Raw genomic sequence first — 14,651 nt, forward strand, 5'->3', positions numbered from 1 at the left:
TCAGTTTCAAATATTTTTTTCAGTTTCAGATCTTTTTTTTTCAGTTTCACATCTTTTTTTTTCAGTTTCACATCTTTTTTTTTCAGTTTCACTTCTGTTTTTTTTCAGTTTCAAATCTTTTTTTTTTCAGTTTCAATTTTTTTTCAGGTTCTGCTGTCACTCATGATGCCACGCCCCTCTCAGTTGATGCCACGCCCCCCACGCCAGATCGGGGCCAAAAGTCTGAAAAAAAAATTTGAAACTGAAAAAAAAAGATTTGAAACTGAAAAAAAACAGAAGTGAAACTGAAAAAAAAGGATCTGAAACTGAAAAAAAGATTTGAAACTGAAATAAAAAGTTCTGAAACTGAAAAAAAAATAATTGAAACTGTAAAAAAGAATTTTCAGGTTCAAATTTTATTTTCAAATTAGCAAAACTTTTGGCCTTGATTTGGCTCCATACATTTCTCACTACGGTAAATACTTGAAGCAAAATTGATCTTATCTGGTTCATTACTATTTTTTTTCTTAAAAAAAAAAAAAAAAAAAGCTGCTTTCATTAAACATGTATTGTATTTCCTCCTCATTTGCCTCTGGTAGATTTCCCTCTCCGCGCCTCACGGATCAGTCATCCTGCCGATAAAGAGAGGCACTTTGGCTTCATCGCTCCACACCAGCAGGATGAAAGGCCGCAGCGCTGAGAAGTTAGGGTGCGAGCGAGAGAATGAGAAAGAGGTGACGGCGCCGGCTTCGACTCCTTGCTCGGTCAGTGCGAGGAAAGCTTTGTGTCTGGCTTGGTCCAGCTTGGCCTCCCCCTCGGAGTCCAGGCCGCAGAGGTTGGCATCCTCGAAGAGGGAGACCAGACCTGATCGGAGAGGGAAAACAATCAGATACACAGAAATTAAATGAGAAGACAACAGTGGTGGACAGTAACAGAGTAAATTTACTTGAGTACTGTACTTAAGTACATATCCAGAGGATTTGAACTTTACTTGAGTATTAGATTTATTTGGTACTTATTACTCTTACTTGAATACATTTTCAAGACAAATATTTTTACTTTTACTCGAGTAAATTTCTAGGAAGGCTGAAAAGTACTCGTTACTTTCAGGTCTGCTCTTTTTTCTTATTCCCTAAAATCCTATTGGACACAAGCTGTTTTTGTCAAAGGAGGAGACCTATCACAGTGCACGCTCTCCACTGGGATGTACGTAAAGAGGAAATACGTCAAGCCTTCTCAAAACGATACCGCCAAAGTAGCCTGCGTTTGTCAAGACAGAGCCGCAACAATGGCTACGCCTGCGTCAGGAGAAGGAAGACAATCCGCTGAGTCGTCTGAGTCTGATAATGAGCCGGACTCGGAGCAGGGATTTTCACAAAATTCTTGGCCGTATCTTAACTCAATGTTTGAGTTCGACCGAGTAAAATACGAGGGCACAGACAAACCACAGACATTTATTTTCAAATGTTTGTGTCTGCCGAAGCAGAACTACCTCTCTGCTTTCAACAACTCAACATCGAATTCTCAGAAACAAGAGTTAAAAGATCCTTAAATTAATTTAGAAAAAAATATAGTAATTTACTGATGTGGAAAATAAGAAATGTACTCTTACTCTTACTCTTACTTTTACTTAAAGTAAATTTAAAAGCATTTACTTTTGGATACTTAAGTACCTTTAAAAGCAAGTACTTTTCTACTCTTACTCGAGTAATATTTTGACTGAGCTACTTTTACTTGTAACGGAGTAAATTTTGACCAGTAGTATTTGTACTCTTACTCAAGTACTGGGGTCGAGTACTCTGTCCACCTCTGGAAGACAAACATCACAAATGCCGCCTGATTGCTGTTCGAGGCTGAAAGCGCGGACGGCAGGGCAACATCTGAGTCTGACGGGCACGCGGGATCATGGAACATGAACAAACCTAATTTTTTGATGAGCAGGTCCATGTTTGGCTCGCATTCCAGCTTGATTTGGGGCAGAGTGACCTCGATGTGCTGCGGAGATGTCGCTGCCAGCTGTTCCACCATCCGACGCACAGCTGCGTCGGTCAGCTTCTCTTCTACCTGCTGCAGGTCAGCCAGCGTGTTTCTGTTAGGCAGCAGAACGTACAGACCGCTGTTGCCTGAGAGAGCAAACCTCGCCACCTGCCAAACACAACAAATAAATGCATGAAATAAAAGGTTTAACCAAGAGGCAACATCCTGTTTATATGAACCACCAGTCAGATTCATACACTCGCCACCAACTTAACTGGGTAAACCTAATATATCTAATAAAGTATAGAGTGTATAAAGTAATACATTTATGTATAATTAGGGGCCAGTCCTTTTTTATTTTTGAGTTGTCATCATTTCGGCCATTTAGCGACGAGCACTGTCTTCTCTTGAGTTTGAGTTTGAGTTTATTTTATTTATAACAGGGACAATACATATTAATGGACATATACATGTAAATATGCAAGATTATAGCCAACGGCTAATTTTCATCTTTACCTTCGGCAGGTTAATGTCAACAACATAAAATAATAAAATCAATAAAACAACAGTAACGACAAGTAGAACAGTTAGCTTCCATGGCCAGTAGGCAGGAGGAGCAATTACAAGAGAGAAAACGTGTCCTTAAAAACACAATAGGACAGAAAAGGAAAAGAAAAGCAAAAACAATGAAAAGTATAGTGGATCATGAAACATACAGGCCAAGGGTCGGGGGACCATATGAATTTCAGTAATATTACATGCTAAAATTAGATATCAAAGGGCTGATTAAAGTGCAGAGTGCTGAAGTGTTAAAGTGTTAGGTGCGTAATTATATTGCAGATTGCCCGATTGCACAGTAAATATAAAGTGCTATTTTAAATGCACAATACTCAATACATATTACATTAATTAAATACCAGCAATGACAGTTTTATGGTACTGGGAGTACCCATTTTAGGAATATAAAGTGCGTCTTGCCTTGCACATAGCCCTAATACTTAAAAAGTCAATGAAGATATAAAAAATAGCGAAAATATTAATGGAGGAAGAGGGAGTTGTAGTAATGATAATAGAGCAGTGATGTTTATGTATGTACTCAGTAGAAGTTGCAGATGGTACCCCAACAATTAGCTGACATTAAACAAATATACATGTTTAGGCACGGTTGTGGCAACAGTGTTGTTCTTCCAATAGCCAAGCTTTAAGATGTTTGGTAAAAGAGGACAGATTCGGGAGTTCACGTATTGTGTTTGGTATTGAATTCCAGGTGTGGGAAGCACGAACAGAAAAAGTGGCTTGGCTAAAGGCACATTCTAAAAGGAACTACACAGTCACCTCTAGAACCAGCTCTTGTTGATCTGTTTGAATTTTTTTTCACAAAATCTTGTAATGGAGGAGGTGTAATGCCATGGAGGATTTTGTAAATCAGGATAGCGTCGGTGTGTTTAACAGTGTTGTCCCAACTTAAGAGCTCATGTTTTTTTAATATCTGACAGTGATGGTACGTTTTTGGTTTTTTATCCAATACTTTCAGAGCTTGTTTATAAACTGTTTCAATCGGCTTTAGTCTCATCTTACAGGCCGATGCCCAACTTGTTACGCAATAGGACATGTGTGACATGATCATAGTATCAAAATACAATTTTGCTGATTGTTTTAATCTTGACTTCTCATAACTATTACCACTGTAAGAATAATATGTCATGTGCTGTTGAACAGCTGATACTAGGCCAAGTCTGCAACCAGACTAACCGGACTTCCATGGGGACCCAGTTCTGAAAAGCCCCAAGGACCCGCAGGCTGCGGTCAATTAACGGAAAGTCCGCTGGGTTTTGGTCTGAGTCCTCATTAAAGCTTTTGCAGTTTTTGTTTCAAATGTTGTTGCAGCAGCAACAACATAAATGTGGATGGATAGACACATTTGATCAGATTGAATGTGGGGTACTAGTTTAGCATTAGTTAGCAGGCTATAGATGGAGCCCTATGGACCCAAACACCACGTCAGTTATGATGCCACTCAAGTGGCAGGCTGTTTCCTGTCCTCATTGCCTCGTCAGACTGTGGCAGTTCTTTTTCATCATCATCATCATCATCATGATTATGCTGGTTTGGATTCAGTGTCATCTAGAGGATTTTACAATTTTTTTACAAAACTTTTTATAACGGAAGTAGCAGAAACGCTAATGAAAATAAAAAGTCCTCCAAAACCAATTAAATGAAAAATGGAAAGAATGGAAAGGAAAAGGAGGTAGTGTCAACTTTTCCCCCTCCATCATCATGGGGAGTGTGATCAGGGTTGCCACCCGTCCCTTGAAATACGGAATTGTTACGTAATTGGGAATTAAAAGTTGCGTTCCGTATTGAACCAATACGGACATATATTATGCTCTTATTTATTGATGTCATAATATACAGGTGAAGGTCTGAAAATGTGAATACATTGCAAAATTTCATTCGTAGTAAATTAAATTCAAGGTGAAACAAATATATTATTTCCCACTACATTCAAAGTGAGATATTTCAAGCCTTTATTTGTTATAATTTTGATGATTATGGCTCACAGTTTATGAAAACCCCAAATAAAAAATCTAAAAATGTTTTAATATTTTATGAAATCAATAAACAATTCAATCATTAAAATGATAACAAATAAAGGTTTAACATATCTTGATTTGCATGTAATAAGACTATGTAATATATTATTTTCACCTTGAATTATTGAAATAAATGAACTTTTACACCATATTCTTCACCTGTAGGCTATATTCTACATCTTGGCTGTTGTGGACATACAGAGCATAAGAGGCTATTTCATTTACTAGTATGGTTGGCTGTCTGTACAGTCATGAAAGTTCAATGCTATTAAAGCTCTTTAAACTTTAAATCAAAGCGTTTTGTTTTTTCATATAAAGTAAATACATTTCTATGCATTTAAGAAGTTTTGGGGATGTCCCTTTTTTTTGGTGCCTGCGCTGCTGAAATCGGGGCATCCCTTATTTCTATTTCTGAAAGGTGGCAACCATAAGTGTGATATCCCACGGAGGCGACTTGGATGAGCATGGGATGCTAATAAGAGACGGTAGGAGTGTTGTGCTGGAAAAAAGAGGTGCACACAGACTGACCGAAGTTCTTTCAGTGCTTAACAATTAGTGGTGTAATAATCCTGGACATGTGATGGTGAAGTAGGATCTCTGTATCTGCAGCGCTGCATGTGACAGAATCTTGTTGTGTTTGTCGCTCGACAACAAGCCGCACAACGTGATGAACTCTGGAGATTTCACCCGGGCCGTGCCTACCATCCAACAGTTTCTCATCTCGTTTATTTGAATCTAACCTCACACTATCTATTTACTTTCTTATATATTTTTCTCTTTTCTTTTGGGGATTAATAAAGAAACGATCAGTTCGATTCAATCCAATTAGAAGTGTGCCGGGCCATTGAGGGTCCCATTCGTGTTCTTTTTGAGTTTGCCAAGTTTGTCCACTTACTTTAATACAATCTATGAGTTTAACACAATGGTTAGTCAACCATGAAATGTGCAGACATCTATATCTAGATTAATCTCACAGAAAAAGAACATTATTCAGGAGTGTTATTAATATATTTCTTTTAAAACAAAAGTCAAAGAATATGCTTTCAGGCTGCTCTCTGCATAATAATGAGGGCTTATACTGACTGTAGAACTGAGGCTCAAGGCTTCCCATTAAAGGTAAACCTCTCAATGCATCACAGCAACAGAGTTATGAGCAGAGCTAAGAAGGGCACAGAAAACAACCCCAGAATGTCAGAGCAGTCCCCCCGAACCTACAGCCCAAGAATGGATGTGTGGATGTGTTAAGCCAGCGGTTGCTTACCCGGGCCTTCAGCTCAGTCACATGCGTCACAGTCGCCATGTACTTTGAATCATAAAGGATGGGCACCTTTACTAAATCGCCGTTGAATTTTGTGAAATGTCCTTTCTGTGACTTTTTCGTAAACTTGACTATCCACTGACCTGAAGCACATGGACACACGGGTCATTAGTGCTTACTTTTAAAGGTACACACAAATGTTCAAGCACTGACACACATGTACACACACAAATACTTTGTACTAACCAGTAAAAGAAACAGCGTTGATAAGGATCAACTGAGCATTGGGGGATATATGGTCAATCAAATTAGTGATTTTGTTTTTGGTCTGATTCGCCACCCAGTTGTTTATCATCTGAATGTTTTCCCCGCTGTCTGCAAGGAGTTTTACGGGCTCGGCTTCGTAGTACTGAATGGACTGGTTGATAAAGGACTCGCTCAGATGCATTTCTGAAGAAGAGAAAAGAAAAATGTATCAAAGAGCTAGACAGTGGTTTAGCTTCACGTCTGGATCTCTCCTCTCGGCTGTGCAGGTTGTGGTATTAATACCTGGGTTATAGTAGATTCGGGAACCCATTTGCAAGGAATGGGCCATTTCTTCCTTCATCTTCTTCATCTGGGAGTGAAGACATTGGAAGTCGTGAGGCAGGCAGATGGCCCTCTCAATGGCTCTGCGCGTGTCACCTCTCGCACCTAAAAGTACAAAACAGTAACCAAACGCAGTACAAGTTGTGTGCTTCAAAAGAGTAGAAAAAGCTGCGAGATATGTCTGAGATTTAATATAAATAATTTCTGTGACATTTTGCCATGAGCCGTCTTTTTTCTGAATCTTATCAGTCTGGTTAGGTTTGTTAGAACAAAGTATATAAATTATTGTCAATAAAATATTACTATCCCTACATTTTCCTTTTTTACACCTTTGACCAGCAGATCATTATTCATGCAAAATAAATCTATATATTACCTCTTGTTGTGATTCATCAGCTAGCTAATATCTTTTAATTTAAAGCAGCACAATGTAACTTTCAGCTTTTGTTGAGTTTGGCGGCTCCTTTGGACAAAAGCGGTAGTGCTTTACCAGAAAGAACACTACGTTTCCCATGAGCACCAGCGCATACTGCCGGAAAGGTCCTGTCCCCGTCGCGTGCATTTGTTTTGATAGCGAATGAAGACGGGACGGACTTTCAAAACTACTTTTCTGTTTCACCAAGTGAACAGACGGAACGCAAAAAAAAAAGATGTTAAACTGCTGGAAACTAAAGGAACTGGAATTTACCGGGATACCTTAAACAAGGAAGCCAGGGACTGGTATATGGAGAAAATAATGATTATTAACGGTTTGGGTTCTTATGATAATCCCTATCAAAGAGTGGAGCTCCGATGAGGATTTACTGCCGCATTTCTGCACAACCCACGTCTCTGGCTACCTTGTTTAGGAGTGTTTGGCAGCTGCTTTGGTAAATGTTTGACTCGCCATGTGTTTCAATAAATTTGTATAATAGTACAACATACAGTACATGTTTTGTATTACTCTTACTTCTCTTTTCTTTTTTTTTGACTGCTATATTATGCTGAAGAGGCTCCGAGGCGTGAGCAATATTTTTGTTTTCCTCGTGAGATTATTTTCTTTCCTTTGCAGCTACAAATAGAGTTAATATCTTTTCCTCAACAAACTAGTTTTATCTGAAGATTGGGGTTAATCGCACCGCAGAGAGCTGGCCAGCAACTGCGTTTAGCTGGAGAAGTGGGGAATAAAACCCGTGTTTTGATCAGACCCCAGTCTGTGTGAGTGTTTGTTTGTGATACTGTGTGGAAGGTTATGTTTGGTCGTCTTACAGCCGCGATCCAACCGAGCCGACGACTCTTTGTTATCTCAGATACTCGGCCTCCGTGGTTCTTCCTCCGAGCAGGAAAGCAGTGAAAAGTTAAACCATTAGCGATCTTTTCCCCACGTCTGTTATGTGTGGAGCTGCTGCAGCCACAACGCAGCAACGGGTTACCAGCTTCTCCTGTGCTCTGCGCTCCAAGCCCCACCCATTTTCGTCTCGACTACGAATCGGGAAGGAGGGGGAAGTGACATATGCCGTAAAGCAGTCAAAAAATGTGAAATGTGAAACGTAAAAAATTGTAGTTTTTTAGTGTGGCAGGGTTCCTACCATGCACCTCAAAGTTACATAGTGCCAGTGAAGGCGATACAGACCCCTCAGACCATGACAGAGGTGTCATTAAACCTGTTGGAAGTTGATGTACCATCACAATGACTCTGGAAATATTATATTAAGGTGGAAAAGTTACATAGTGCTGCTTTAAACAAAATAAAATGTATTGTGCAATGAATACTAATCAGCTGAGGTGGAGTTGGTTTTTTTTTAAAGGCAGGGTAAGCAATTCTTTGTGACACTATTTGTGAATTCGAGTCTTAATCATTTACAAAAACGTAAGCGTTTACTCATCTTTTCCCTACCTAACAGCAAATGTGAGAGAAACCCGCTGATGCTGATGGGAGAGATGAGCAAGTTTCTTGAGGGTTCTTGTGCTCGAAGGTGAGAATACAACTTCATAGAAAACTCTGTCAAGGATTCTTGCAGAAGGGGTCCGGCTGTGCGGCTGTTCTCGTCCTGGCAGGGCCCCCACACTTCATTGAAGTCCTGGCATGAGCGCGGAGGAGTCGTCGGACGAGCTAAGACACAGTAAAGACGTGACTTATGTTATGTACGGCTGATTCACTCCTTCACCTTGTAGGTGAAAATGCTCCCTTTGTTTTCTTCTTCAATGCAAAGTTATCAAATTGTAGCACTGGCGTCATATCTAAAAGCATTTCTTTTATTGAGCATGTGGGAACAGCCCAATCTACCTTCAAAGACAAGGTTGAGAGTGCTGAGCCTCTCCCCTCCAGCAGATTCACAGATGTAAACTCCAGCATCTTCCGCTGCCCCTCGTCTGAGTATGATGGTCTGCTCTGGGTCAAGTCCGTAGAGCAGCTCCACTTTCTTTTCATGTATCGAGTCATCTTCAAGATTCAGCCTTGTTTTTTTACCGTCCCCTGTTTCTTTGAACCACAGTGCGTTGGTGGTGATTCGTTGGGAAGGTGGGAAAAAACATGGGAGCGTCACATCAGAGCCCTCAGCCACCGTAATAGTGTAGCGGAGCGATCCTTCACAGGAAAACAGGAGGGAAACAGACAAACCTTTCAACCTGTACTTTGGATTCACGCTTTTTATTTTCCATTTCAAATGTGCATGAGGTTTAATGAACAACGCATGCATGTTTGATATAAGGAAAGTGTCTCACCATCAACCACAAGGTCATATATTTTGATCATCTCCTCGTTGTTCTTCTTTACCAAGCAAAGATACTTGCCATTATGGGCAGATGTTACAGGTGATAAAGAGAGGAACAAGCCATTCTTTATGACCTTCACTGAGCCAGATGACTCCCCAGTGGGATTTATGTCGTTACCTGCAGGTATAGAAAAAGAGATGAGATAGATATATCTGTATAGCTGTGTCTCTTCCAAGAACCGAAGACAAGAAGCATAATAAGACCATTGAATTTCCAGGTGATATTTCCTTCAGCGAAGTCGCTGCCTGAATGGAAACAGGGAAGCTCCACGGAGGATCCCTGCATCATCTGGATTTGTGTGCATGACGAAAGCTGCGTCAAAGGGAACAAAATATAAAACACTAGAAGAAAAGCAATCATCTGTGCGAGTTATAAAAGTTTGAGGCGTAAGTACTCATCTCAAAATCAAGGGAAGTATCGGGCTTGTGCCAGCTGCACTAAAGAGGTGTTTCTACATTCATGTACCTTAAAAGTGAGCTGCAGCAAGAGGAAGGCTATGGTCTGTCGCCTCATCTGCAAAGGCAATTAGAAGAGGAGGGTAGGTGAGGGGAGAGGAGGGGAGTTCCAAAATAAAATGGCATTGAGCCGGAGAAAAGATCAATATGTGGCGCAACCTGTGAAACAGTGATATTCTCAACCGTTGAGTGATTATTCACTCATGAAAATTAATAATAATAATAATAATTGTAATAATAACCACATCTACTATTGATTACTCCCATTAAAAGTTAGGACAAAATATTGATGTTAAAACCAATATTTACAGTAACTTATTCTTCTTTTCATTGATTGATCATTAAAAAGTATGAAAAAACGTAATAAAACTCACAGCTCCTGTATTTCCAAGTGTCCAAATTCAGTAACGGCACTTTTTGTTTTGTTGTTTTCACTCATCCAATACAGCTCATTTCACCCGCAAGCTCCAACTATCCGCGTCTCTGTGCCGCAACTGACAATGACTGATCCCTTATTGTTGGTTTAGAGATGTTTGTTTGCACAACGCAACTCTTCTGACTTGCTGGAAATCACATGATTTCACATGTTGGCAGCGTTTCCTGAGTGCAATGATTAATACTCTAGGTTTCGTTTTGAGTTAATATAATTTGCCCCTGCCTTGCTGAAATAGACAAAACACATTATTACTTCTGGTGCTTTAGCGTGGAATAAATGAACAATTATGCCCACTCAGTCATGACAAGTCAAACATAGTTATGATTAGTTGGGAGTAGATAAGCAGTTTCACTGGGGCTCATTGCAATTTGCATAATAAAATGTTTTTGCCTTTAGTTTTTTACATAATTAGATTTTGCCGAGGGATGTGCGTGGGGAGGGCTACAAACATGGGAACAACATGAGCTTGAATTAATTGGTTGAAAGCTGTTTAGTCACATTTGGGAGCTTCCCTAAAATATTATGAGCACTAAAGGAGCATTCCGGAGTTAGAAACGAGAATTGGTCTATTATTACAAGACAGTGAGTTTAAACTTTTATTAGGGGCCCGGAAAAAATACATCTTTTTTGTTTTGAGAAAGATCTGAATATTTGTTTGCAGCAAAAGGACCCTTATCATTTGGCAGTTGTCCTCCATTACATAAATTGCCTATGCAAAAATGTAATTTTGCTTAAGTGAGAGGGTGCACAGTATCCCTACAAACAAACAAAAGTAATTTTAACTTTTTAACTGTCCAGAATGTGTTTAAACAATGATTGTTTCACAGGTGGCTGCCACCTGTTATTAGTGTTACGAATAGACCACCAAATGCCACACAAACTCCCAACAGACACTAAAGGGTCATAATTCATGGTCTTTTCTTCTAACAGTTGTTTACTTAAGTATCTAAGTACTGATTCAGTTGTATGGAAGCATAGGCCATGAGCTCTCCATCTTTTGCATCTCCTAACTGTATAGTCGACTCTGTCACTCAGAGAGATATCAGCACAAATAGACAAATTATTAAACATGGTTGTTAAGGGGTAATGACTTGAGCATGTTTTGCAGCCCCAGAACCGGGGCACCTTATATTTACCAAAGTATTGTACGGACGAATATGAGGCCATCTTTGACAAATAAAGCTTGGCTGAGCTTGGTATAACAAGCATGATCCCAAATACCAGCAAATCTACAACATCTGAGGAAGAAACAAGTGAAGGAGCTCAATTGTTTGGCCCAGAAATGGTTGAGAGCTGCAGTTTTCCGTGGTCCGTAGTTTGTTGTTGCTGTTCTCTCCTCTGATCTGAAAGATCTTGCTCTTTCTTTTTCAGCTGTATATGAACTAACACACTGTCTGATAATATTTGTCATAGAGACCTCTTTGGTTCAATGGCCCTCTGATTCATCACAGGGGTTTACTGTGGATACGATGTTTGTATGAATGTTGTTTAACTGAAAACAAAGCCCCACTGCACGGATTCAAGCTTCTTCAATGTTTCTATATGCAGAGCTGCAGGGCAGTGGATAAAAATTAGGGGTCTAGTATCGTAATCACATCCTTTTAAATAGTTTTATGCACATATCATCCATAATGTTCATCAGTCTTTTTTTTAGGAACACACATAATTCATATCTAGATTAGATTAGTTTACATGTCCTTTTTTAGTCCCACAACGGGGAAATGTCCGTCATTACAGCAGCAAGAGAAAAGAAGAAAAGGGATGCTAAATCAGAATCAGAAAAAGGTTTATTGCCAAGTATGTCACTGGATATGAGGAATTTGTTTTGGTGCAGTGGGTGCAACAGATTTTTCTAAATAATATATACATGGTAAATAATATATACATTGTAAATAATATATACATTGTAAATAATATATACATGGTAAACTGATTCAGTGAGTTGAATGACAGAGCGGTCAAACAATGTGCAGATGATCACAGTGCAAGTTTCCAAAGTGCGAGCTGAGCGTTCATTTAGCGCATAGAGTGCAGACAGATGAGTGTCGTGACAGAGGTGGGGTGTGGGGGAGAGGAAGAGTGTCAGGGTGGTGGCCTGGTTAATTAGGCTAGTGGCAGATGGGAACAAACTGTTTTTGTAGCGTGAGGTTTTGGTCCTGGTGGACCGCAGCCTCCTGCCAGAGGGGAGAGTCTCAGAGAGTTTGTGACGGGGGTAGGAGGGGTCGGACAGAATCTTTCCTGCACGATTCAAAGTCCTGGAGCGACGGCAGATTGAAGCCGATCACCTTCTCAGCAGACCGAATGACACGCTGGAGTCTCCCAGATGGTGATGGAGGATGTGAAGATGGACCGAATGATGGCTGTGTAGAAGTCAACCATTGTCTTTGGCAGGCTGAATTTTTTTCAGCTGCAGCAGGAACTACATCCTCTGCTGGGCTTTCTTGGTGAGGGAGCAGATGTTCAGCTCCCACTTGAGGTCCCGGGAGATAATGGATCCCAGGAAGCGGTAAGGCTCCAAAGTGTCAATTCTGGAGACACCAAGGGTCATGGGGGCGGCCCGGGTAAGGCTGGGTTCTTCCCAAAGTCCATAACCATCTACACTTTCTTTAAAGCATTGAGCTCTAGGTTATTTTGGCTGCACCAGTTCACCAGATGGTCCACCTCCCACCTATACGCGGACTCATCACCATCAGGGTGGTGTCGTCTGCAAACTTCCGTGGAATGCACGGACACGGCTGTGACGTCAGCCACGCCCAGAAAGAGACTTTTCTTTGACTTTTCTGGCCGTTATTAAACATTTTTGACGGATATAAAGTCCATGCCTTAAAAATATAGAATACAAAGATTAGTAATTGCCGGTGATTACAGCTGGAGGTGTCCTGTGAACAGTTTTAGAGGCTTCTCTTTTACTATTGCGGTCTATGGGAAAAAAGCTTTCTGGGCCCCAATGGGATTTTTTGTTGCAGTACCGCGGCTGGCCACTGGGAAAAATCGGCGTGCCTTCTGAGCGCGAGATTCGGGGGCTGGTCCCTCCCCAGCTTCACACGCGGCTTCCTGTCAGACAGGAAGTCGGTGATCCACCTGCAGGTGGAGTCGGGCACACTTAAGCCTGAGATATACTTGCTGTTGGTGCTTGCGTTCGCGTCCGTTCGCGTGCACCACAGACCGCAACGTCGTTCGCGTAGTACGCGAGGAGAGCACGTCGTACCGGCGGTACTGATAGGGGACAGTAAGCATAGCAACAGTTGGAAAAGTGATTCAATATTTAGTAGTAGCGGTAGTAGCAGTAGCAGATTAGAACAACAAACAAGTTGCGTGACACCATTGGATGATGTAGGAGATTATAACATTGCTTTGGTTGTGATCTCGGCAAAGAAAACGGCGCCAGCGACCTCCGCGACGTCACTTGTGGCCAGCTGGTATCTGACCAGGACCAGCGCCACTCGCGGCCAGAGCTAGAACTGCAGGTCGCGTACGCGTTCAGTGTTTTTTTGAGAACGTGCACGTCGACACGTCAAATGAACGCAGGATACGCGTGGCGGCCATGATGCGTACGCGTATGCGGTCTGAACTGCAAGCATATCCCAGGCTTTAGCTGGGAGAACTTGTCCTGGAGCAGAGCTGGGATGATGGTGTTGAAGGCAGAGCTGAAATCCACAAGCGGGATCCTGGCGTAGGTTCCTGTAGAGTCCAGGTGCTGGAGGATGAAGTGCAGGGCCATGTTTACAGCATCATCTACAGATATGTTGGCTCTGTAGGCAAACTGCAGAGGGTCCAGGAGGGGGACAGATATGTCCTTCAGGCATGAAAGCACAAGGCGCTCAAAGGACTTCATAACCACAGAGGTCAGGGTGACAGGTCTGAAGTCGTTAAATCCTGTGTTCCTTGGCTTCTTGGCTTCTGTCTCCTGAAGAGTTTGTTGACGGCCCTCTCATGGATTGAAAGAGTCATCACAGAGGTGGACCACCCACCCGTCGAAGACCATGCAGTGCTTTGTAGACCAGCAGTAAGATTTTAAACTCTATCCTACCATAATCAGCAATATTAAAATAATAAAAGGCTTCCAATTTTTCAGTTGATTTGTAATGAATCCAGAATGTATGACATTTTTGTTTTTTTAATTGCATTACAGAAAATAAAGGACTTTATCACACAATATTCTAATTTTCTGAGACAGTCCTGTGTGTATATATATATATATATATATATATATATATATATATATATATATATATATATATATATATATATATATATATATATATATATATATATATATATTCCCTCCAGGAAATACGATAAATTCAACAATTTACATGCCTTGAGAGCTGTCCCACCTGGACCAAAAGAAGATAAATAAGAACCCAATGGAAAACAAATGAAAAAAAAGAAATTCCTCACTGTTCCAGGTTTTAAAAAAGGGATAAATACAACCTCAGATTAAAAAACACACAACATAGTACACCAAATTATTATTAAATGTACAAAAACTAAGACAAAACACAGAAAGACGAATAAAAAGAAAAGACACAACTTTACTTAACAGGTTTTAGGATATGTAAGACCTTTAAAGGAGGGGGTACTAACTTAAAAAAATTGGACATTTCTTT

At 40.7% G+C, this 14,651-nt stretch overlaps 1 protein-coding gene across 1 annotated transcript; it reads right to left on the reverse strand.

The window, feature by feature from the left end:
* Positions 1 to 379: 379 nt before the first annotated feature.
* On the reverse strand, positions 380 to 10,103 carry serping1 (serpin peptidase inhibitor, clade G (C1 inhibitor), member 1). The gene is made up of 11 exons (XM_061745066.1): positions 9,980 to 10,103; positions 9,616 to 9,663; positions 9,354 to 9,462; positions 9,100 to 9,267; positions 8,663 to 8,962; positions 8,273 to 8,488; positions 6,358 to 6,501; positions 6,055 to 6,258; positions 5,812 to 5,951; positions 1,902 to 2,124; positions 380 to 843 (listed from the first exon to the last, which is right to left on the reverse strand). The coding sequence occupies exons 2-11, from the start codon at positions 9,661 to 9,663 to the stop codon at positions 596 to 598; spliced, it is 1,800 nt and encodes a 599-aa protein (XP_061601050.1). The 5' UTR covers positions 9,980 to 10,103; the 3' UTR covers positions 380 to 595.
* Positions 10,104 to 14,651: the final 4,548 nt, after the last annotated feature.

Source organism: Cololabis saira, chromosome 1 (assembly GCF_033807715.1).
Source record: "Cololabis saira isolate AMF1-May2022 chromosome 1, fColSai1.1, whole genome shotgun sequence".
Classification (NCBI taxonomy): domain Eukaryota; kingdom Metazoa; phylum Chordata; class Actinopteri; order Beloniformes; family Belonidae; genus Cololabis; species Cololabis saira.